Source organism: Muscardinus avellanarius, assembly GCF_963383645.1.
Source record: "Muscardinus avellanarius genome assembly, chromosome: 4".
Taxonomy (NCBI): Eukaryota; Metazoa; Chordata; class Mammalia; order Rodentia; family Gliridae; genus Muscardinus; species Muscardinus avellanarius.
In genome coordinates, this window is record NC_137789.1 from 63,865,075 (window position 1) to 63,890,345 (window position 25,271).

General features: G+C 37.5%; 1 protein-coding gene across 2 annotated transcripts in view; it reads left to right on the forward strand.

The window, feature by feature from the left end:
- Positions 1-5,609: 5,609 nt before the first annotated feature.
- The window catches only part of STAU2 (staufen double-stranded RNA binding protein 2), a gene marked incomplete at its 3' end in the record, with an annotated part of 268,811 nt that continues 249,149 nt past the window's right edge, over positions 5,610-25,271 (forward strand). The window contains exons 1-2 of one of the 2 annotated variants that reach the window (XM_080695005.1): positions 5,610-5,750; positions 20,533-20,692. In XM_080695005.1, the coding sequence (XP_080551131.1) occupies positions 5,637-5,750; positions 20,533-20,692 (274 nt within the window). In that variant the 5' untranslated portion in view covers positions 5,610-5,636. The remainder of the gene's footprint in view (positions 5,751-20,532; positions 20,693-25,271) is intronic. The other variant, XM_080695006.1, reaches the window with a different exon arrangement.

Genomic DNA, 25,271 nt, shown 5'->3' on the forward strand with positions numbered 1-25,271 from the left:
CTCTGCCCCCATCCCTCTATCTAAATTTGTGTGTGTGTGTGTGTGGTAGTGGGGATGGAATGGAACCCAGGGGCATTGTACCTCAGAGCTACACCCCCAACCCTATTTTTTAGTTTTTTTAAAATTTTTGAAACAAGGTCTCAGTGAGTTGGGAAAGGCCTTGCTAAATGGCTGAGGTTGTCTGCGAACCGTGATCCTCTGGTCTCTACCTCCCGAATGCTGGGATTACAGGTGTGCACCACCACATCCAGCTTGTATTTCAATTAAGTTGGTTTTTTTTTTTTTTTTTTTTTTTTGCGATACTGGGGATGGAACCCAGGGGCATTCTAACTCCCGAGTGTCATCCCCAGCCCATTTTTTTTTTTTTTTTTTTTTTTTTTTTGTGGTACTGGGGTTCCTGGAAGCCCTTCTACCTCCAGGCTACACTCCCAGACCTATTTTTACATTTTTTTTTAAATTTGGAAATGGTCTCCTAAGCCAGCGCGTGCGGCTGGCTTCGAACCTGCGCGATCCTCCTGTCTCTGCCTCCCAAGTGCAGGGATTACAAGCGTAAGCCACCACACCCGGCCCAAGCCCTATTTTTTATTTTTTATTTTGAAACGGTCTCACTGAGTTGTATAGGGCCTCACTAAGTAGTAGCCGAGGCTGTCCTCGAACTGTGATCCTTCTTTCTCAGCCTCCCAAATGCTTGGATTACAAGTGTGCGCCATGTTGCTCGGCTTTGCATCTCAATTTTTTTTTTTTTTTTTTTTTTTGGTGGTACTGGGGTTCCTGGAAACCCTTCTACCTCTAGGCTACACTCCCAGACCTATTTTCTATTTTTATTTGGAAACAGGGTCTCTTAAGTCAGTGAGGGTGGCTTTGAACTATTGTGCGCCACCACACCCGGCTGCATCTCAATTTTTAATGAAACAATTTGTTTAATAATTTTATAGCTACTTTAATCTACATTTTGGTTTAATTTTAAAATATTACTATGTCACTGAACTCTGTCAGTTAATACTAGTAACATTTCTGATTAGAGTAATAGCTTTTTTTTTTTGGTACTGGGGTTACTAGAAACCCTTCAACCTCCGGGCTACACTTCCAGACCTATTTTTGTATTTTTTAAATTTGGAAACATGGTCTCTTAATCTAGTGCGGCTGGCTTCAAACCTGCCTGATCCTCCTGTCTCCGCCTCCCAAGCGCGGGGATTACAAGTGTGTGCCACCACGTCCGGCTAGAATAATTAGCTATTTAAAATAAGGTTTTATTCATTACTTGAAAGAAAACAATCAAAGATTCCCATTATGATGTTTGACTACATTGTACCAATAAATAATTAAAAATACAAAAATTTTCAATTCACTAACTTTAAGCATTTGGATTTTAATTATGAAGCTTTATCAAAGTAGGGTCTCACAGATCTCTTACACCAAAACTTTAGCCACACATTAAAAATGTTATTGGATTTATGTTATTTTATAAAGCAGAGAATCAAAATCAATGGAATGTAAATTTTATACCAGGTTATTAGTTTGTAGTTCCTTAAAAGGATTAAGATCAGGTTTTCTTATCAAAGAAGTTTCACTTAATTGTAAATGTACCATTTAATCACTTTTAATATGCTTAAAATTACACTATTAAACATTTACTTACTATAAAAGTTTTACGGTATGCCAGGTATACTCCTAATATTTTTGTATTATAACATGGATGTGCAATATTACTGAATTATGAAAGTTGCACAGTAATATTAATATGAATTGTATTCTAGTATTATTCAAAATTGGCTGATTTTTATCCGACTTTAATATTTTCTTTTTTTCCCCCCGGTTCTGGGGATGGAACCCAGGGGCATTCTACCTCAAAGCTTTACCTCCTGCCCTATTTTTTATTCTTTATTTTGAAGCAGGGTCTCACTAAGTTGCAGAAGGCCTTGCTAAGTAGCTGATGTTGACTGGGAACCTATAATCCTATCTCAGCCTCCCAAATTCTGGGATTACAAATGCATACCACCATGCCTAGCTGTATTTTCTCATTTTTTACAAATTGTCATTCTCCTTTTGTTTCGTTTTGTTTTGTACTGGGGATTGAAACCTGGGGCAGGAGCATTCATCCTCTGAGCTACACCCCCAGTCCTATTTTATTTTGAAACAGGATCTTGGTAACTTGTGATCCTCTTGTCTCAGTCTTTTAAATACTGAGATTACAGGTGTACAACACCATAGCCACTGCTTTTGCTTTTTGATATTCAGCAAACCATGCTACTTTTTGCACTTGAGTATTTTATGTCATGGTAAGCAAAGAACTAAAATTAATGATAGCCCAGCTCATCAAATTTTCTATAATGATTGACTTTCTGAATTGAGCAGAACATTTTATAAAATGCTTATTTGCATGGCATACAATGGATTATGTAAAATCCAGGTTTTTTTCAAACTTCTTTTGACTTTCATCTTTTTATACTGCCCCCAAAAGAAGTAATGGCTAATTTTTTTGCAAGACTCTTAGACTAGTTTAATTGTAAAATCAGATGTCAGCTGTATTGATCTTGACGTTGTTTGCTTAGATTCTCTCTCCTTTTGCTTATGCCTTACTTAGGTAGTTATGTAGTTTTTAAAATTTTTTATTTATTTTGTATTTTTGCGGTCTGGGAATGTAACCCAAGGAATTCGACCTCTGAGCTACACCCCCCGCCCTATTTTTTATTCTTTATTTTTGAAACAGGGTCTCACTAAGTTGCGGAGGGCCTCACTAAGTAGCTGAAGCTGTCCATGAAACACCATCCTCCCTTCTCAGCCTCCCGAATGCTGGGATTACAAGCGTGCACCACCATGCTTGGCTATGTGTTTTTTGGGGGGTGGGGTACTGGGGGTGGAGCCCAGAGGCTTTCTACCTCTGGGCTATACTTCGAGACTTATTTTTAAATTTTATTTGGAAACAGGGTCTTACTAAGTTGCTGAGCGCACCACTAAGTAGTCGAGGTTGGCTTTGAACCTGCAGGATCCTCCTGTTTCAGCCTTCCAAGGGTGGGGATTACAAGCATGTGTCACCACGCCCGGCTGTAGTTTTTTTTAAATACAATGGTTTTCTTAATCATAATGTTCATGATCCAAATTATTGATCCATATAAGGAAATTAGAAATTTAAAAGAATAATTTTCCACATTAAACCTTGCCATAGAAAGCTTATAAAGTTCCCCAAATCAGCTATTTCCATTCATTTTATATATTCTTCATACATTGTGACTATAGTTTAGCAGGAAATAATCCACTTATATGTTCTATGCCTAGGTTTTAAAATATTGTTTTAGCATTGATTAATGGGAGATGAAAGAAAAATGAAAATCTTTAAGTATCTATAAATGAGACATAGGAAAATATAGAATAAAATAATTTACTATTAGGAATATATTCTGAAGTTGTAATAATACATTATAAAGCTGGGCAACTATAATCCTAGTACTTGGGAAGCTGAAACAGGAAGATCACAGGTTTGAGGTTGGCCTCAGAAATTTAGCAAGACTTTGTTACAGAACAAAAAAATAAAAAGGGCTGGGGGTATAGCTTGGAGGTTAAATGCCTGTGGGTTCAATCCCCAGTACCTAATAATCATAATTATAATACCACCTTATATTTGCAGTAGTTTAGAGAATAACATCAGACACTTTTTTTTTTTTTGGTGGTACTGGGGTTCCTGGAAGCCTTCTACCTCCAGCTACACTCCCATGGGCTACACTCCCAGACCTATTTTTATACTTTTTTTATTTGGAAACAGGGTCTCTTAAGCCAGCGTGGCTGGCTTCGAACCTGCGCAATCCTCCTTTCTCCGCCTCCCAAGCGGGGATTACAAGCGTGTGCCACTACGCCCGGCAGCATCAGACACTTTAAAATCTTATCTCACAATAACCTTGTGAATTGAGTAGGATAGATTTCTTACCCTCATTTTACAGAAAGAAGATTTAGTAAGTTTTAAGTAAAATCAATAAGCTTTGAAGGATACGGAAGGATTTCTTAAATAAGACATAAAAAATAAGCCATAAGAGACAAGATTGATAACTATATCTGTATTTGTTGGCACATGCCTGGCATCCCAGTTGGCACATGCTTGTAATTCCAGAAATTCAGGAGGCCGAGGCTGTAAGATAACAACTTTGAACCCATCCTGGGCAACTTTGTGAGACTCTCAGAAAAAAAAAAAAATCTTTAGATCTTTAGATATAGCCCAGGAATAGAATGCTTCCTAGGAGGTGTGAGGCCATGGAGTTAATCCTCAGTACCAGCTCCCCACTAAATTGATAACTATAACATATAAAATAATCAATTAAAAAGACAGAAGCAGTTTAAAATGATTCTTAATGTAGGAGAGGATGTTTAGCCTTATTAGTAATATGGGCATGCAAATGAAAATAATAATGGGATAAATACCTAAGAAATATCAGTGGGATATCATTTGTCAAACATAAATTATTTTAAAAAAATGAAAATGCCTGGTCCTACTCCATATTATCAAGTTTGAAGAGAAATGGTAATTGTCATGCTGCTGGCAAAAGTTATTTGGTATAGTCTTTCTGAGAGCTAATAGCATGTTCAAATAAGAGTGAAGAATTTGAAGCAACCTAAATGTCTCTTAGTAGAGGAGTGGATAACAAAATGACTATAATATTGTCTTGGAAAGTCTGTAGCAGTTAAAGACAGTGCACTACATCTCTTTAGTTAAACTCTTAAAAACATAATGAAGAGTGAAGAAAGTACATTGTGAAAATTCTAAGTTTATTATAATACTATTTATGTGAACAAAGCCAAATATATCAAGCCTTTGGATTTTCTCATAAATGTGCATGTATGCCTATACATGTATTTTAAAGTAGCCTAGAGGAGTATATTCTAAATTCATATAGTAGTAGTCTCTGGAAAAAAATAAAAGGAACTTTACTAAAATGCATTTTTTTAAGACAGGATTGATAACTACATGAGATAATACAATTCAAAGCAAAACTGGAATATATTAACAATTTGAGTTCTGGGTGTTGGGTATGTGGGCATTTGTTAAATTATTTTTTCTACTTTTTATTTTCAAAATTTCCCAAACAAAAAAGGAAAGGAAATTTAATTTGCTTAGAGTTCTCGAAATAGTTGGAGGATTGGATTAGCAATCCAATTGGATTACACTTAGATCAGCAAATCTAGAACTTTTTTGTTATGCTGCCTCAAAATGAGAGGGAAAAAAATAAAGATGAAAGACTAAAAAAGATTGACAAAAGTTAGTTTATAGTAATAAGAATCTGGAGACTTATCTGTTTATGGTAAAATTTCTTGAGAGAAGAAGAAAATTTATAAGATAAATTAAGAGTTATAATCTTTTAAAAAATCTTTAAGTATACCATTGTCATATGTATATGTATAGAGAATAACCGAGGAACATACAGAAAAAGGTAATTTATTGTTTAAAATGTGAACATATACTATTGCATGCAATGGAAGAATTAGATAATTTGATTTTTTAATGCAAACAATTGTGAAAATAATTTAGTTCATAGCTACAATTTGACTTTAGTCTAAAAAAATCAAACCTAGTTTTTCTTCCATTTTGTAAAGCTATTCTTGACAAAAACTTTACAGCCTTTTTATTTGCAGCTTCTCTCCAAGATAAAATGGCAAACCCCAAAGAGAAAACTCCAATGTGTCTGGTAAATGAGTTGGCCCGTTTCAATAGCATCCAACCCCAGTATAGACTTCTGAGTGAAAGCGGGCCTGCTCATTCCAAGGTAAGGTCATGGAGAGAGGGGTGAGACATACTTATTACACTGTCAGACTTGCCATCTCAGGTGTTCACTGGGCTGTATTTTTGGAGTAGGGGGTGGTACATATCCTGGAGGCTGTTAGCTCTGTATTAATAATGTTTTAAAGTTGTAAATTTAATTTTGTAGCTTATAATGAATGGTTTAGAAAGCTTTTTAGATACGGTATCTTACAGAAACCTTATCAAAACTGTATGATACAGGTTTTTAAATTTGCATTTTATAAATTAAGAAACTTAGGTACATAAAGTTCAGTGACTTTCTTAATGGTTGATAAGTGCCAGTACTAGCACTTGAGTATATTCTTTGGCTTTTTATATTAAATTACAGCTGCTAAAGTGACATGGAGATAGAGCAAGTAGTGTGTTGGTTAAATATCTATTCCTCTTTTCCAATGTGATGTACGTGTGTTTGTTTGTTTGTTTGTTTGTTTGTTTTTGTGGTACTGGAGATAGAATCCAGGGGTCCTTTACTACTGAGCTACATCACCAGCTTTTTAAAAAATTTTAAATTTTATTTTGAAATAGAATCTCTAAGTCGCTGTGGCTGATATTAAATTTAGGATTCTCCTGTCTCAGACTCCTGAATAAAGGGGATTATAATCGTGTACCACCATGCCTGATTAATGTGATGTTGAATTCCAAGATTCATCATTTATAAAAGTTGTACATACCAGCATTATTTTTATTACATATTCATTCACGCATAATATTTTTTGATTCTGTAGTAGTTGATTTATTTTCAAAAGCAATCAATTATTGGGTCATTTTATTGTTTTTTATCATTTCACTCAAAGTTAGGAAAATAAAATGGAACTAAAGTCTACCAATTTTGCTCTCTATTAGAGGCTTTTATGAAGGAGTATGGGCAGCCATTTACTTTGTTTCCACTATCTCTTGTTCTTGCATCAGCAGAGAAACCATGGTGGCGTTACTCTACCTGTCCAGCCGTGTACCCTGACTCGCTTTTGTATACATGCTGCTCTAAATCATGTTGAATGAACATTTCTTAGAATATTTCATGTTATTTTCATATCTCTCTGATTTTGCCTTGAAGGTGTTTTTGCTTTTATTAATTTTTTTTAACACTAAGCTACATATCCCATCTTTCAAATCTCTGTGAAAACTTTCATCTCTTCACTGGTCCTTCAGCAGGAAGGACTGAGTTCTCAGTGGTGTTTGTTACTATATTGTGTACAATGACATGTGTTAGTTACTTTGTGCCACACTAAGCTTATTTAGGAAATTTGTGTGTGTGTGTGTGTGTGTGTGTGTGTGTGTGTTACTTGGGGTGGAACCCAGGGGCTTTTCTACCTCCGGGCTATACTCCCAGAACTATTTTTTTTTTTTTTTGGTGGTACTGGGGTTCCTGGAAGCCCTTCTACCTCTGGGCTATGCTCCCAGACCTATTTTTACATTTTTATTTGGAAACAGGGTCTCCTAAGCCAGCGTGCGCAGCTGGCTTCGAACCTGCGCGATCCTCCTGTCTCTGCCTCCCAAGTGTGGGGATTACAAGCGTGCGCCACCACGCCCGGCTCTCCCAGACCTATTTTATACTTTATTTGGAAACAGGGTCTCATTAAGTTGCTGAGAGCCTCACTCAATAGCTGAAGTTGGCTTCGAACCTGTGCGTTCCTCCTGTCTCAGCCTCCCAAGTGCAGGGATTATAAGTGCGCATAGTAGCCAAGCTGGAAAATTTTTTTTTTTAAAACTCTGCTACTATTCCTTGTGTCTTACAAGTTTCTGATTTCATATTATGAGACTCTCTGGTCCCTTCACCATAGCCATTCTTTAAATTTTTTTTTTTTTTTTTTTTTTTTTTGGTACTGGGGATGGAACTCAGGGGCATCCTACCTCTGAGTTACACCCCCAGCCTTATTATTTTATTCCTTATTTTGAAACGGTCTCAGTGAGTTGCATAGGGCCTCACTAAGTAGCTGAGGCTGTCCTCAAACCATGGTCCTCTTGTCTCAGCCTCCCAAATGCTGGGCAACAAGTGTGCGCCACCACGCCCGGCTTAAATTTTTTAAAAAATTCTTTGTAGTACTAGGGATTGAACCCAGGGTTGTTCTATCTTCAGGTTACATCCATAGCCCTGTTTTATTTTTTAGTTTGAAACAGGATCTTGCTAAGTTGCTGAGGATATCCTTGAACTTGTGATCCTCCTGTCTCAGCCTCCCAAGTAATGGGATTAGAGACATGTACCACCATGCCTACTACAGTAGCCACTTATTGCCTCTTCTGGGTGATTCCATCTCAGGTCACATGGCTCTCTTTCACTTTCTTCAGCATTTCTACCATTTTAATTTTTGATGATTTTAACATCTGAATAGATGATTGTTTGAACATGCGGACCTTTCAGTTCTTGAAATTCTCTAGTTATCTTGTTCTCTACTCTCCTTCAGCCACTGATTCCTTTAATTGCATTTCTGACCTTATCACTACCAATAAATGTAGGCCCCTCCACAATTTTAATTTTAAGCATTTACCTCTCACTGACAATTTATAACTTTCTAGATAATTTCTTTACATGATTTTTTTTTTATTTCAGTGGTTCCTCCATGCTCCAAATCCACAGTCTACCACCTTTTTTTTTTTTTTTTTTTTTTTTTTTAGGTAGCTCCCTGCTCAGCTGTAGTTCTGTGTGATGTATAAGTATACAACCTCAGCTGTCTTGCCTCTTTTGGTTACAAATGTTTGCTTGGCAAAATCTCGCCCCAAAATCTGAACTCAGCCTTCCTGTCTGAATTATGGAAGAGCTGCCTGTGGATGCCAGCCCCTCTGTTTGTGTGCTAGATCACAACCCTTTCAGTTGCTTCAGCTTCTCCTGCCCTGTCATTTTCTCTTTTTCTCTTCCTTTCTTTTGTGCCATCAGTTTTTCCTTCTGGTAGATAATTGCCATCAGCACACAGAAATGCTTTGATTTTTTCTTTTCTTCTTGGGATTAGGCATTGAGCCCAGAGGCATTCTCCCTCTAAGATCCACCCCAGCCCTTTTTATTTTTTAAATTTTTTTGTTTTATTTTTATTCATTTATCTTTTTGGTAGTATTGGGGGTTCTGGAAACCCTTCTACCTCTGGGCTATACTCCCAGACCTATTTTTATATTTTTTATTTTGGAAACAGGGTCTCTTAAGCCAGCGCGGATGGCTTTGAACCTGGGTAATTCTCCTGTCTTCGCCTCCTAAGCGTGGGGATTACAAGCCTGTGCCACCACGCCCGGTTTTATTTTTTAATTTTGAAACAGCATCTTGCTAAATTGCTTAGGTTGGCCTTGAACCTGAGATCCTGCTGTCTCAGCCTTCCAAGTACTGGGATTACAACATACACCACCGTGCCTGGCTTAGTTTTCCATCTTAAAAAAGGAAAAAGAAATCTCCTGGCTCTACTTCCTTCTCCAGTTATAACCTCATTTCTACTCTCTTTTTCAGCAAAACTCCTTAATAGTCTTTCATACTAGCTATTTCCCATTCCCCTCTAGTTGGGATTTTGTTCCCACCACTTCCACCATTCCAGATTGGTGTAGTGAAGGTCCAGCAGCGTCCTTGTTGAATACTTTCATGTGTACGCCAGTCCTAGTCCTATGTTACTTGACCTGTCAGGGGAAATGTAATCAACTCCTTATTGAAATACTTTTCTTCATTTGGCTTCCTGGACACTATGTGCTCTGCTTTTCCTGTTGTCTCACTGGCCACATTTTAAGTTTCCTTTGACCCCCTCCCCCATCCCTTTAGACCTTTGAATGTTGTAGGGACCCAGTGCTGGATCTTGAGCCTGCTGGCCCTCTCTTGTCTATTCTTCCTTAGAGATTTCATGTAGTTTCATAGCTTTAAATAATATCTACATGCTGTCACCCTTCAACTGTATGTCTCTAGCTCACAGCTTCTCCCTGTACTCCAGAATTGTGTATTTAACTGCTTAGTAATAACTTCTACTTGACTAGTTAATAAACCTCTGAAACTGAGCATATCTGAAACCAAATTCCTGATTAGTTATATACCTTTTCTTTTTCTCAGGAGTACTTACCACTTTCAGATTCCCCACCTTGTTGCAGTGCTGGGGATCAACCCAGGAAGACTCTATCACCGTCCACATCCCTAGCTCTTTTCATTTTTATTCTGACACAGGATCTTGCTAAATTGCCAAGGCTCATGCCTGAAACTTTTGATTCTTCTGCTTTAACCTCCTGAATTTCTGGGATTATAGGTGTATGTTCTCATGTCTGGCCCACCTTCAGATATTTTATTGTTTTGTCGTACCCAAATAGAATGTAAATTCTATGAGGAAAAGCCTCATCTATTTACTGCTGTGTTCCTACTATCCATGTGGTGCTCATAGTAGAGACTCAGCATTTGTTGAATGAGTGAATGAATAAATAAATGATGAAGTTAAACTTTGTGTAGATATAATAAAGAAAGACAAAAAGAAAAGATTAAAGTTCTTATTTGCTGTAACTTTTGAAAATAGATACATCTAAAATAGTGCATCTACAAAAACAGAACCAAACTTATTCTGTGAAGAGGCTTTAAAAATAATAAGGCTGAGGATAGTGACTCATGCCTGTTATCCTAGTACTTGGGAGGGTGAGACAGTAGGATTGCAGGTTCAAGGACAGCCTCAGCAAGTAGTGAGACTTATCAAACTAGAGAAATTCTGTTTCAAAATTAAAACGAAATACAACAAAAATAAAAAGTATAGCTGGAGGTATATCAACTTTTCTGTTTAAATCATTTTTCTTTTACCTTGTTCTAAATCTATTAATGGAAAATAGATTTAAGAAGGAAAATAGATAATTTTACTGTTGGTCTTTTTATATTTTCAAATATGTGCATCTAAAATGTGTGTCTATTGATTATTTTATTTGGAGATGCCACTTAAGTTACTCTACATTAATAATGTTTTACTTTGTAATACATCAAATCATCATATATCAATACATACATATCTCTATATCTATCTATCTATATATAGATATGTATATGTATTTATGTCATGACTTTGTGTTGCTATTTTACCAGTAAGATTTTTGGTTTTTCTGAATAATTTTTTCTTGTGGGCTTGGTGGCGTATACCTTTAATCCCAGTACTTGGGAAGCTGAGACAGGAGGATCATAGATTTAAGACTAGCCTCAACAATTTAGCAAGATCCTCAGCAACTTAGCCAGACTCTGTTTTAAAAGGGGGGGGGGGCTGGATGTGGTGGCCCAAGCCTGTAATTCCAGTATTTGGAAGGCTCAGATAGGAGGATTGTAGGTTCCAGCACAGCCTCAGCAAGTAGTGAGACTCTCATCAATAGTGAGATTCTTTTTAAAAAAAAAAAAAAAAAAAAGACTACCAGTGTAGCTTGAAGGTAAAATGTTCCTTGGTTAAATCCTCAATACCCAGCCCCATCCCTACAAATTCTTCCTTTTAAAGTGTCTTGGCATTGCTCTTTTGGCTAAAAGTAAAAACATTGTGAAACAGAAAAATAATTTTTATGTATCCATATCCAAATAGAAATCTGTAAAATAGAATGTGTTAAACTGGGTGTGGTAGTTGTGCATGCTTGTAATCCCAGTACTTGGGAGATTGAGACAGGAGGGTCACAGATTTGTGGCCAGCCTCAGCAATTTAGTGAGGGCTTCTACAACTTAGGGAGACTCTGTTTCAAAATAAAACATAAAATAGGGCTAGGGGTGTACCTCAGAGTTAGAGTGCCTCTGGATTCAACTCCAGTAAACACACACACACACACACACACACACACACACACACACACACACACACACGAAGAATTCAGCATGTTTAATAAAAGACAGGATAAGATGTTTCTGTCACTATTTCATGTATACTTTTACAATGTTACCCTAAATCTTAAATTATAGTTCAGAGAAAGGATGTGTTTCAGCTGGGAGTGGTGGCACAAGCTTGTAATCCCAGCATTTGGGAGGCTAAAACAGGATGATTGAAGTTTGCAGACAGCGTCAGCTACTTATTGAGGCCCTTTGCAATTCAGTGAGACCCTGTTTCAAAATAAAGAATAAAAAAATAGGGCTGGAGATGTAGCTTAGAGGTAGAATACCCCATCCCAATACTGTTAAACAAACAAAGAAAAAGGATGTGTTTCTCAACATTCATTCCAATTTTCAAAGAGTTCCACCAATTCCCATTTTTTTCTGAAGAGCACTATTTATCTCTGAGGCAAGTTCAGTCCAGCAGGAGTAGAGCACTGTGATAGGGCCTTCCCAACTGTGGTATTTTTACTAGGCTAATTAGAATTAGCTCTTCACCTCCTGGAGGCTCATACATATTTAGGTGTTAGCCCAGGGCTTTGTTGGTGTAACCGCAGGAGGAAACATTTGGATTCCTCTTAACAAACTCTCTCCTTTTTCCCTCTTTCTGGCAAAGATTAGGAATCCAGGAGGAGTCCAATTTCCCTACAGTTCTTTAGGAATCCATTGAGACTTTTTAGGGGCTTATGAGCTGACTTTTTATCTCATTATCTCACTGCTGAGCAGCTTTGTTGTGCTGAGAGTGGACCACAGGGGGTTCGGTAGACACTGCCTACTTGTAGATGGTCTCAGAATTCCCCCTGGGTTTGAAAGAGGTTTGGAAATCCCTTTTGAGACATGCTCCAACTGCTCTTGGTGCTTTGATCATAGACCACTTCTTTTAGCCTTTGGCTCATTTTTAAAAAAAGAGTGAGTACTAGAACAATGGGCATTTTCTAAATGAAAGATATTTATCTGTTTATTTATATTTTGTGGTGCTGGAGATTGAACATTCTACTTCTGAGTTACACCTCCTAACCTTATTTTTTATTTAGAAACAGGGACTTGCTAAGTTAATGTGAGCCTCACTGAGTTGCTGAGGCTGGCTTCAAACCTGTGATCCTCCTGTCTTAGCTTCCCAGGTATTGGGATTACAAGAGTGCATCACCATGCCCAGCTAATAATGAAAGATATTTATAAGTTTAAGTAATAGTATTTAATAACTAACGTTAATATTAATTGCCTGATTCTGGTTCCCCTTTGTGACAGCAAAGTCATTTTCATTTATACATGTTTACCTGTGGCTTTAAGTGAGACATAAGTGTATTTTAATGGAATAAGTGAATATCTCTTTCAAGAAAGATTTAAACTGAGACCTGACTCAGTAATTTTCTTGGAACATTAACTCATTACATGGAAATTCTATCTATCCTCGTTCCACACACCCACACCCACACATGTATGCTTACATATGCTTAGAGTAGTAATTCTCAATTTAACTGGAATTATCAGGGAAGATTTCATTTTGGTAGTACTAGGGATTGAACCCAGGGGCATTCTACCTCTGAGCTATACTCACAGCCCTGTTTTTTATTCTTTATTTTGAAACAGGATCTCACTAAGTAGCTGAGCCTGGCCACAAACCTGTAATCCTCCTTGTTCAGCTTCCCAAGTACTGAGAGATAACAAGAATATGCTACCACACCCAGCCCCGGGGGAGCTTTAAAAATGTCTGTGTTTAAGTCTCACCCTCAGAAATTCTAATTTAACTGGTCTTGAGTGAGATTCCTGGACCAATATGTATCAGAATTTTTTCTTCAAAACTCTGAAATGACTCAGATGTGCAGGCAGAGTTGAGACACCCTGGTCCCAGGTCTGTGTGTTGAGGTGGTGTGGAGCAGTCTTTCCTGTTAATGGGAAGTTGTGACCCACCTCATTACTCCGCTGAGTCCCACAGAATCTGAACAACCTATGAAAAGTTCTTTGTTTTGTTTGTGGTACTTAGGATTGAAACCAGGGCCTTGCACATGCTAGGTGAGCACTCTGTTGCCACAGCTCCAGCTCTTAAAACAACTTTTAATATGTAACTGTTAAATAAAAATAATTCATGTTTGTCTCATCCCTTTTAACTTTTCATGTTTCTGCTCTTTTTAATTGAGCTCTGAAGCAATTTAGGATACTTTACATTAGTGTGAGTAGTTATAATGTTGCAAAGGCTTCTATATGCCTGCATACAGTTCTTTAATTTTTATGTGGATTCTTAATTTTATTGTCTCAAATCTCAAAAGAAGGCTGTTAGGATATTTGGGAGAGATCTGTGAATAACATAACATAGTACTTTCTTTTTCTTTATTTTCCTATTTTGATAAATTGTCAATAAACCTGTTTAAATGTCAAGAAAGCTGCACTAGTAGCTAGACATGGTGGTGTACACCTACAATTCCAGCAGCTCTTGAGGCTGAGGCAGGAGAATCACAGGTTGAAGACCAGCCTGGGAAATTTAGTAAGACCAATAAAAAGAAGTGGTCGGGAATGTAGCTCTGTTTTAGAGTGCCCTTTGGTTCAGTTCCTAGTATGTTTATGCCTAGTATGTTCATACCCCCCTCCCCACCATACAGAAGGAAAAGAAAAAAACAAAAAAGGAAAAGCTCTGTAGTGCCAGTGTTTTGAAGTTTACTTTGGAATAAATATCACTGAAGCAAAAAAAAAAAAAAATCACTGAGGGAGATAGTGTCATTAAGTGGCCTTGATGCAAAATGGTCTGTATTTTTAAAAATATTCTGGCTAGAGCCAGGCATAGTGTCACATGTCTGTTAATCCCAGTACTTGGGGCAGGGGGCTGAGACAGGAGGATCTCAGGTTTGAGGCCAGACTTAGCAATTTACTGAGACCCTTAGTAACTTAGGGAGACCCTGTTTGAAAATAAAAAATAAATGATAGGGCTGAGGGTATAGCTTGAAGGTGGAATGTTTCTGGATTCTATCTCCAATACCAATAAATAAATAAATAAATAAATAAATTTCTGGCTAAATTTGCAAGACTTGATCTTTGTCCTACATTTGTCAACTTGTGTGGCCTTGATCAACTAATGTAAAGCCTCATTTTTTCTTCTAAAAATTGGAAAACACAATACCTGATAGTGTGAAAATAAAGTGATAAATTTTAAATTCCTAAGAATTATGTGGTCATGGAGACAAATAATTATATGATTACTTGTTAGTAGTATATAGGCCATGAAAAACAATTTTAGGTAAAATGTCTATTGAAAATGAATACATGGTACACTCCTGAAATCCCTGTACTTGGGAAGCTAAGACAGGAGGATCACAGGTTCCCAGCCAGCTTCAGCAATTTATAAAGACCCTCTGCAACTTAGTGAGACTTTGCTTCAAAATAAAAAATAAACTGGGACAGGTGGTATGTCTCAGAGGTAGAATGCCTGGGTTCAATCCCCAGTACCATAAAAAAAAAAAAGTCCATTGATTGAATATTTACTATGTGATAGCTACTGTTCCTTCATTGGGAATGAAAAAGTAAAAATAAACAAGATGCATGTGATGCCCTTAGGAGCTCAGGCTCACAACACTGAAACAGATATGTTAACATTATTTTGTCAGGATTGCTTCATTTATCCCCCAATTCTTTCCAGTGGAATTTCTAAAAGAATTATCACCTATAAGTACCTTGGTATACATCACTTAATTGATAAAGACCTAAACAAGAAAAGAAAATACCATACCTTTATTGTACCTAGTAGATTAGTAATACCAAATAGTCTGTGATATGTGGGTTTGTACTTACATTTTTTTCTGTTGATTCAGAGGTGTCATTTTACATTTGGTCTGTTCAGATAGGATCAAGCAAGGATCATATTTTGCATGTAGTAGTTATGTCTCTTACTAACATGCCTTTGCCCCTCAGGCCCCCCAGTTTTCATTTGACATTGCTTACTTGGTGAAATGTAGTCATCTTTCCTCTAAAATGTTTCATTTCTTAGGTTTGGCTGTATGTAGGGATTGTTGAATGAAGGATTTCAATAATTGGGTGAAAATAATCAGGCCAGACCAGAGATTTTGAGCTGTAGACTTCCTCTTGAGTATATTATTTTTGAGCAAGATTGAAATCATCATTTTCTTTTATGTATACATTTGCTGTGGAAGTATAGGACAAGGGAATGAGAATGAGGAAGTCTGGGAGAAAAACATAGGCTAAAATATAAAGATAGAGTCTTGCTAAGTTGCCCAGGCTGGCCTTGAACTTGTGATCCTGCCTTAGCCTGAGTAACTGGAATTATAGATGTGTGCAACCACACTCAAGAAGGAGAAGCTTTCTGAAGCTATGCACAAATTAATTCTTTCATAATCTATGCCAGGAATATTCTCTGCTTTATTTTATATGTGTGAAAAGTTAAACATTCCATTTTTCCACAGAATTTTTTCATGTCCCCTTAGAATTCACCCTTTTTTGTACCTGAGACTCCAGGTAGCTACTAAGCTGCTTTCTGTGACTAGAGATTAGTTTGCTTTGTTTAGAACCATAAATCATACTCTTGCTAGACATCTTCCTCTTAGCAGTTATTTTGAGTTCACTGGGGTGTTGTGTGTGTCAGTATCTCTTCCTTTTTATTGTTGAGGAGTAGTCCATTGTGTGGATACAGCAAGCTTAAAGACATCATTTACTTGTTGATGGATATTTTGGTTGTTTTTGGCTTTTCACTGTTATAATGAAACTGCTTTAAACATCTATGCACAGTCTTAGTATAAACACATATTTTCTGTTTCTTTTTGGTAGTAATATAGGAGCGAGAGGAACATGGCAGATGCATGTTTAACTTGCTAGAAACTGTTAAGTTGTTTTTGAAAGTAGCTGTATCGCTTAACATTCTCATATGTCATTTATGAGAGTTCCAATTTCTTCACACCCTTGTCAGCAGGTGATGATATGGCTAGTCTTACTAATTTTAACATTTTAACAGGTGTGTAATGGTGTCTCATTGTACTTTAATATGAATTTTCCCAATGACTGATAATATTAGCCATCTTTTTGTGTGTTTGCCATTAATATATATCCTTCTCCCCTCCTCCCCCGGTGTTGGGGATCAACTCAATGGCCTCGAACTTGCTAGGTAAATGCTGTACCACTTTGCTACACCCCAGCCCATCAATCTATCTTTGATGAAGTGTCCTTTCATGTGTTTTGCCAATTATTTTTAATTGCGTTGTTTTCTTATTCTGTTTCAAGGGTTCTTACTATATTTTGTGGTTTGGTGTGTTTACATTATTTTATGTAATTATCTTTTAAATCACAGAAAACAAAAGAGTTTTAAATCAATAATACAATAATGATAGCTGTTATATTTACCTGTCTACCTTTATTCTAGATGTATTTTTATTTCTTCAAGTTACCTACTGATGTTCTTTTTCCTTCCAGCCTGAAGGATTCTTCAATATGTCAGTTTATTAGCTGCAAACTCCCTTAGCTTTTTGGTTATCTTGAAATGTCTTGATTTCTTCTCCGTCTTTTTTTTGTTTGTTTTGTTTTTTGGTATTGCAGGTTGAACCCAGAGGTACTCTGCCTCTGAGCTATACCCTGAGCTTTATTTTATTTTTTATTTTGAAACAGAGTCTCACTAAGTTGCTGAGGGCCTTATTAAATTGCTGAGGCTGCCCTTGAACCTGTGATCCTCCTGTCTCAGCCTCCCAAGTACTGGGATTATAAGCATGTGTCACCACTTCAGGAACCTCCATTTTTGAGGGATGATTTTGCTGGATGTAGATAGAATTCTTGACTGATGGGCTGGGATGTAGCTCAGTGGCAAAGCGCTTGTCTAGCAAGTGTACCACCCTGGGTTTGATCCCCAGTCCAAAAGGACAAAAAAAGACCCCCTTTAGAATTCTTGATTGACAGTGTTTTTTTTTTCTCCCCAGTCTTTAAAATGTATCATCTCCCTGTGGTATGGTTTCCAAGGTTTCTGATGAGAAATCTGCTATGAGTGTCATTAAGGACTTATTATTATTTTGGTACTTGGGATTGAACTCAGGAACATTCTACCTCTGAGCTACACCCCCAGCCTTATTTTATTTTTTAGTTTGAAACAGGATCTCACTAAGTTGTGGAGGGCCTAAGTTGTTGATACTAACCTTGAACCTGTGCTCTTCCTGTCTTAGTCTTCCAAGTAATGGTGTTATAGGCATTTGCCATAGCACCCAGTTTCTTCTCCTATTCTCCCATCATCCATTCATTCATCCCTCCATCTTCCTTCCTTCCTTCCTGGAATTGTGGATTGAACCCTGGGACATTCTACCTCTGAGCTACACCCTCAGTCTTATTTTATTTTTTACTTTAAAATAAAATAAGGAGGGCCTAAATAAGTTTCTGAGACTGCTCTTGAACCTGCAATCCTGCCTCAGCCTCCCAAGTACTGGGATAACAGCCATGTACCACTGCACCTGGCTTCTTAATTTTTTTTTTTTTTTTAATGGTAGTGTGGATTGAACCCAAGGGGTATTCTACCTCTGAGCTATGCCTTCTGCCTTATTTTATTTTACTTTTTTGGTACTGGGGTTCCTGGAAACCCTTCTACCTCTGGGCTAACGTCCCAGACCCATTTTATATTTTTTCATTTGGAAACAGGGTCTCTTAAGTCAGTGCTGCTGGCTTCGAACCTGTGAGATCCTCTTGTCTCTGTCTCCCAAGCTCGGGGATTACAAGCGTGCGCCATCATGCCCGGCTCAGCTTCTTTTTTTTTTTTTTTTTTTTTTGCCAGTCTGGGGATGGAACTCAGGGGCATTTGACCTCTAGGCTACATCTCCTGCCCTATTTTTTTATTTTTTTATTCTTTATTTTGAAATGTCCGCGAATGGCGATCCTCCCATCTCAGCCTCCCAAATGCTGGGATTACAAGCATGCGCCGCCACGCCTGGCTAGCTTATTTTTTTTTTTTTTTTTAATGGTACTGTGGATTGGATCTAGGGGCATTATACCTCTGAGCTACACTTAGAGCCCTTTTTAATTTATTTTTTAAAAATTTTAATTTTTTTGTGATACTGGAGATAGAACCCAAGGGCATTATACTTCTGAGCTACACCCTCAGCCCTATTTTTTTTTAATTGGTGCATTGTAGTCATACATCTTAATGCCCTATTTTTAGTCTTTTTACTTTTTGAAACAGGGTCTCACTGAGTTGCAAAGGGCCTCGCTAAGCAGCTGAGGCTGTCCCAGAACTGGGATCCTCCAGTCTCCTGAATGCCTCCTAAATGCTGGGATTACAAGCATGTGCCACCACAGCTGGCGTCTCTTTTTTAAATTTATTGTGAAATTATCTAAGTTGTGGAGGGCCTAAGGGCCGAGGTTGGCCATGAAGCAGTGATTTCCTGCCTCAGTTTCCTAAGTACTGGGATGATAAAGTCATGTGCCACCACACCTGGCTTGAGAGCGTCTGTCTGCTCCTCCTCTTCCCTCCCCCGCCCCAAGATGGAATCTTGCTGTGTTACTCAAACAGGTCTCAAACTCAAGCGATCTTCCTGTCTCAGTTTTCTTAGTAGCTGAGACTGTAGGTACACACCACCACTCTTGGCTTTATTTGCACTCATTTAATTTGATGTTGTTTAGGGTGATGCAGTTGGGTTTGAATTTTAGAAACGTAATTTTAATAGCAGTCAGTTTGGAGATTATTATGTCTCAGCTAAAAGTGATGAAAGACTGGATTCAGAGAAGTGTCACTGGCAGAAAGGAGAAGAGTTGAGAAATATTTAAATATGAGGTTAAAGTAAGCAAAATCTGTTGTTTGGTTAACTGTTCATTGTAGAGATTGAGTTTCTTGGTGATGAAGTATTTAATAGGATTCCCTCACTCACTGGCTACATTATGCTAAGCATGCCATTTAAGGCATTACATTTTAATAAAAAATCTTATAATGACAGGGCCCTTCATGCACAGTTTTTTTTTGTACTTAGTCTACTTTACTGAAGACTGTTTGAGTGACATTAACAATGTGATTCTATTTAGAGAAGAGATTTCTTCTTGTTTTATTCTACTCAAAATGTAATTTAGTGCTGCTGTTAAGCCTTGAGATAGGTTAGAGCAATTTGGTAGAATCTCTTAAAATTCTTAGTACAACCACTATAGAGATCAGTATGGAGTTTTAGGAAAGAGTAGGAATAGAACCATTTTATAATATGTATACATTGTATAGCAGTATATCTGCTGTACCACTCCTAGGTATCTTCCTAAAAGAATTAAAGTTAGAAAACCATAGTGATACTTGCATATCCATGGTACTTATAGCAGCATAGTTCATAATAGCCAAATTATGGAACCAACCTAGGTGTCTATCAACAGATGAGTGAATTACAAAATTATGGGAAATACAAGGGAACTCTACTCAGCAATAAGAAGAGCAAAATTATGTCATTTTCAGGAAAATGGATGGAACTGAAAAACATTATGCTAAGTGAGATCAGAAAGTCAAGGGTTGAATGTTTTCCCTCCTATGTGGAAGCTAGAGAGAAAATAGGAAACAAAAGGGACTTTAGATATTCAGGAAAGAGACCAATGAATAATGGAAGGGGATTGGGAGATGGAAAGGAAGAACTGATGAAGGAAACAGTTAAAATTATGCTGGGGAGGGATGGGAGGCAGGGTGGGACCCAAAAGGAGTCACACCAAGACTGGTGTGTGCTTGTTTATGACTTTAAACCTCACTATGATATATAATTATAGTACACCTATAAATAAATTTTAAAAGTTGCTTTGAGACAACAGACATTAATAGAGACGAAACTGGGAAAATCAGAGCTTATGGTCACTGATAATAAACCTTTGATTAAGGCCTTCCCCCAATTATTTCACTAGGTAGAATATGCTTTTTGTTGCAAATGATCCCTAAGGTTACTTCTGTCACTAAAATTTGATTCTGTGGTATATTTATTTTTCTTTGACGGCCCATTTTATTTTCTGAAAAGATTTTGATGTTTTGTCTGTCTGTTTCTGTTTTTCTAAGATGTTCTCAGTGCAGCTGAGTCTTGGTGAGCAGACATGGGAATCCGAGGGGAGCAGTATAAAGAAGGCTCAGCAAGCTGTCGCTAACAAAGCACTGACTGAATCTACACTGCCCAAACCAGTCCAGAAGCCACCCAAAAGCAATGTCAACAATAACCCAGGTACGGTCTGCACACACGCAGTTCCTTCTGTTGCGCCGGTGTACTATGTGTGGTATTCTCTGTGTATTCCACATGTATAGCAGGCTAGTTACACATATTAACAGTGTGTGTGCACACAAGCATGCACACACACAGGAGCTGAATAAGAACTGAAGGTGAAAGAATGAAGAAGGAAGTTGCAATTATTTTTTAAAAATTTGCTTTAGTGGAGGCTATAAAGGTACACTGTATACTTGTATGTATGTATGTATGTATGTATGTTTTTGTGGTACTGAGGATTGAACCCAGGGTCATTCTACCTCTGAGCTACATTCCCAGCCTTATTTCATTTTTTATTTTAAAACAGGGTCTCACAAAATTGCAGAGGGCCTTGCTATGTTGCTGAGGCTGACCACAAGCCTGCGATCCTCTTGTCTCAGCCTCCCAAGTACTCAGGTTACGGGTGTGTGCCACCACACCTGGCTCATTATTTACTTGTTAAATGTTGGCAAAAACACATGTGGATGTAAAACTCAGAAAACTTGAGTGTTTTTTTCTACAGCAAAAATAAGAAAGATCAGTTTCTCTTTTGGGATGTATAACATACAATTTAATAATTAAGAACTTACTATTTTAGTTTAATACAGAATATAAAATTAGTCCTAAACATATTATTAAATAATTTTCTTGTTGGTATAATTTCAGAAATGGTTTATATTCAATTTAGGACAGTTGTATGAATTATTAAGAAACTCAGAAATGTGAAGGCTACCTGTGTAAACGTGCTAAGTAATGGGAGGCTGAGACAGCAGGACTATAGATTTGAAGCCAGCCTCAGCAATTCAGGGAGACTTGCAGCACCTTAGCAAGACTCTGTTTCTGAATAAAAAATAAAATAGGATTGGAAGTGTAGCTCAAAGGTAGGATGCCCTGGATTCAGTTTTCAATATATATATTTCATATATATACTTAATATATATTCAATTTCTATCATATATATTTAATGTATGTATTCAATTTCAGCATAAATATACACATATATGCACGTATATGTAATCACACACAGCTAAGTAAATGATCATATTAATTTTAAGCTCCTAAGAATAATTTTTAAAAGTTGTTTTGAGGCCGAGTATGGTGGCACATGCTTGTAATCTCAGCATTTGGGAGGCTGAGACAGGAGGATCACAGTTCATAGACAGTCTCAGCTACTACTTAGTGAGGATCTTTGCAACTTAATGAGACCCTGTTTCAAAATAAAGAATAAAAAATAGGGCTGAGGGTGGACCTCGAAGGTAGAATGCCCCTAGGTTCCATCCTCAGTACTGCCAAAAAAAAAAAAAAAAGTTGTTTTGATTGTATATAATACTAATGGGATTATATGTTCAATTATCTTTTGTGGAGAGGCAGATCTACAGGACCTAGTCTATAACAACATAAAGTTAATAAAGTTTGTATATGTTTAGTATCAGCCAAAAATCTATTTACACATTTACATATTAAAACAAGTTCTTACCTTCTGATCAATATTTATATTACCTTAAGCATTTTGTAATGGAGCAAAAAATCGAGACATTGTGGCTGTCAACAGTGACTCCAGTATCTAACTACAGTCCCCATGATTGTACTTATTATCAAATCACATAGATACTTGTTTCTTTCATGTAAGTGTGGTGCACTAACCAATTCAACTACCAAATCTCCACTTACTTCTTTGTTACGTGGTTTAATATAGGTCAAAGTAGTCTGCTCTTTGAAGGATACTCTTTCCAGAGCTCTGTGGCATTCCTAATACTTGATTCTCTGATTCTGTTCAGTGGATTGCCATATTCATTAAGTAAACTAAAATAAAGGCAGAATATTATTACAATACAGAAGTTTTGAGGTTGGTAAGAGATTGTCTATTTTTTAATTGTTAAAGACTTCTTAAGATTGCTGGTTAATTATAATATCACACCACACCACTATTTATTAAGCATTTGCTTTTTACATATCTAAGAAGCATAAAACATTGTTCTTTTCTGTGAACATCTTCTAGTCTTCTACTTAAACACATAACGTGATAGTAAAGATTAAGTGCTAAGTGTATAGCTGTCAATATAGAAAATGATGAACTGGGCCTGAAGGAAGATAGGTCTTGGATGAAGAGTAGCTAGGTTTAAAAGAAGAAAGAAAATTCTAGACTTAAGGAATACTACAGTGAAGGATGGCATTAGAACAAGAGTATAGGCAATGGGTTTGGTTAAAAAAATTAATAGCTGTTTCTTAATTAAAGCAGGCAAGAATTTAGTAGGAAGTAAGACTGGAGGTGTAGATATGGAGTGGATTGTGATGGGTTCAAACACCAGTTTTACAAGGTGGAATATTTTTTTTTTTCCTGTAGTTTGAGGGACTTAGTATTTATGAGCAAGTGATGACAGGTTTAAAAGAGCATCTTAGGACATTCAGTTTGAAACATGAATGGAAGGCGGAAGATACTAAAAGCAAGGTGACCAGCTAGGAAATCCTTGCCATAGTTTATGCGTTTGGCATAACTTATGCCTTTGGCATAGTTTATAGTTTGGCATTGAGTTCTGTATGCCCCCAACCCTGCTAGAGTGCTGGGAGCAGCATGAGGTCTGGAACTGAACGAACTCTCCACGGCATCTGGGGTGAAGCAGGAACAGGGCGGACAGCGCTCTGGGTTGAGTCCATGTTAGAGGATTATAGTAGGAAGTGACTGAGCAAAAGTCAGAGCAAGGAAATGGGAGAGCCTGCGAGGCCAGTGGAGATGAGCTTCCATCCTTGAACACTGAGGAAGCTGAGAAGAGGAGCAGATTATGTTGAGTAAACTTCTAAAATGTGGCATAATATTATATATTGATAAGTGTACAAATTACAGTTATAGAACTTGATGAAGCTTTATGCTGTGAACGTTCTGCTGCATACTTTACTAATGCCTTAGAAGCCTCCTTCAATTCATTAACTCTAAAGGAAACCACTGTTCTAATTTCTTTTTTTTATCTTTTTTTTCTTTTTTTTGGTGGTACTGGGGTTCCTGGAAGCCCTTCTACCTCTGGGCTACACTCCCAGACCTATTTTTACATTTTTATTTGGAAACAGGGTCTCCTAAACCAGTGCACGTGGCTGGCTTCGAAACTGCGCGATCCTCCTGTCTCTGCCTCCCAAGCGCGGGGATTACAAGCGTGCGCCACCATGCACTGTTCTAATTTCAGTCAGATTAGTTGTTTCTGCTTCATGGGACCATGTACTAGACTCTTTTGTGATAGTTTGATATTATGTTTATGAAAGTTTGCATATTGTGTTTAACAGTATAGTATTTCTCTGCTGTATAGTATTCTACTGCATTAATGTAACATATTTTGTATATTCATTATACTCTTTTTTTGTGTGTGTGGTACTGGGGGTGGAACCCAGAGGCTTTCTACCTCTGGGCTATACTCCCAGACCTATTTTTTATATTTTATTTGGAAACAGGGTCTCACTGAGTTGCTGAGAGCCTCACTAAGTAGCTGAGCCTGGCTTCAAACCTGTGCGATCCTCCTGTCTCAGCATCCCAAGCGTGGGGATTATAAGCGTGTGCCACCACTCCGGCTCATTATACTCTTGATAGATACTTGAATTGTTTCCGTTTTTGAGCTGTTAGAAATAATAACTCTATGATATTTCTTGAACATATAAATTTTTGTTGGGAATGCACCCAGGATTGGAATTATTGGGTTCCAGTAGGTTATGCATGTGTTATTATTATTATTTTTGCAATAGTGCAGATGAACCCAGAAGTATTCTGCCTCCGAGTTACATCCCAGCTCTATTTTTTATTCTTTATTTTGAAACAGGGTCTCACTAAGTAACAGGACCTCACTAAAGTAGCTGAGGCTGTGTGTGAACCTGCTATCCTCCTGTCTCAGGCTCCCAAGTACTGAGATTACAAAGGTGTGCCACCATGCCTGACTATGTTCATTATTAATTATATTCATTATATAATATCGAGCACTATTAATTTATTTTGCACCAGCAGTATTGGAGAGCTGTCTATATTCTATTAACAATTTGATATCTTTCTTTCTTTTTCTTTTGGTGGTATTGGGGATAGAACCCTTCTATCTCCGGGCTACACTCCCAGACCTATTTTATATTTTATTTGGAAACAGGGTCTCTTAAGCCAGCGAGGCTGGCTTCGAACCTGTGCGATCCTCCTGTCTCTGCCTCCCAAGCGCAGGGATTACAAGTGTGCGCCACCACGCCCGGCTTGATATTTTTTTTTGGTATCAACTCAGGGGCAATCAACCTCTGAGCTCTACCTCCAACCCCACCCCCTTTTTAAAAATTTTGATAAAGTCTTGCTAAATTACAGAGGCTAGACTTGAACTTGTGATTCTCTCATCTCTAAGTACTGGGATTATAGGCATATACTACATGTCTGGTTCAACTTGGTATCTTTTTTTTTTTTTGGTCTTACTGGGATTTGAACCCAGGAACATTCTACCTCTGAGCTGTACCCTCAGCCCTATTTTGTTTTTTGTTTTTTGAAAAAAGGTCTTCCTAGATTTTTGAGGCTGTCCTGGAACCTATGATTCTTCTGTCTCAGCCACCCAAG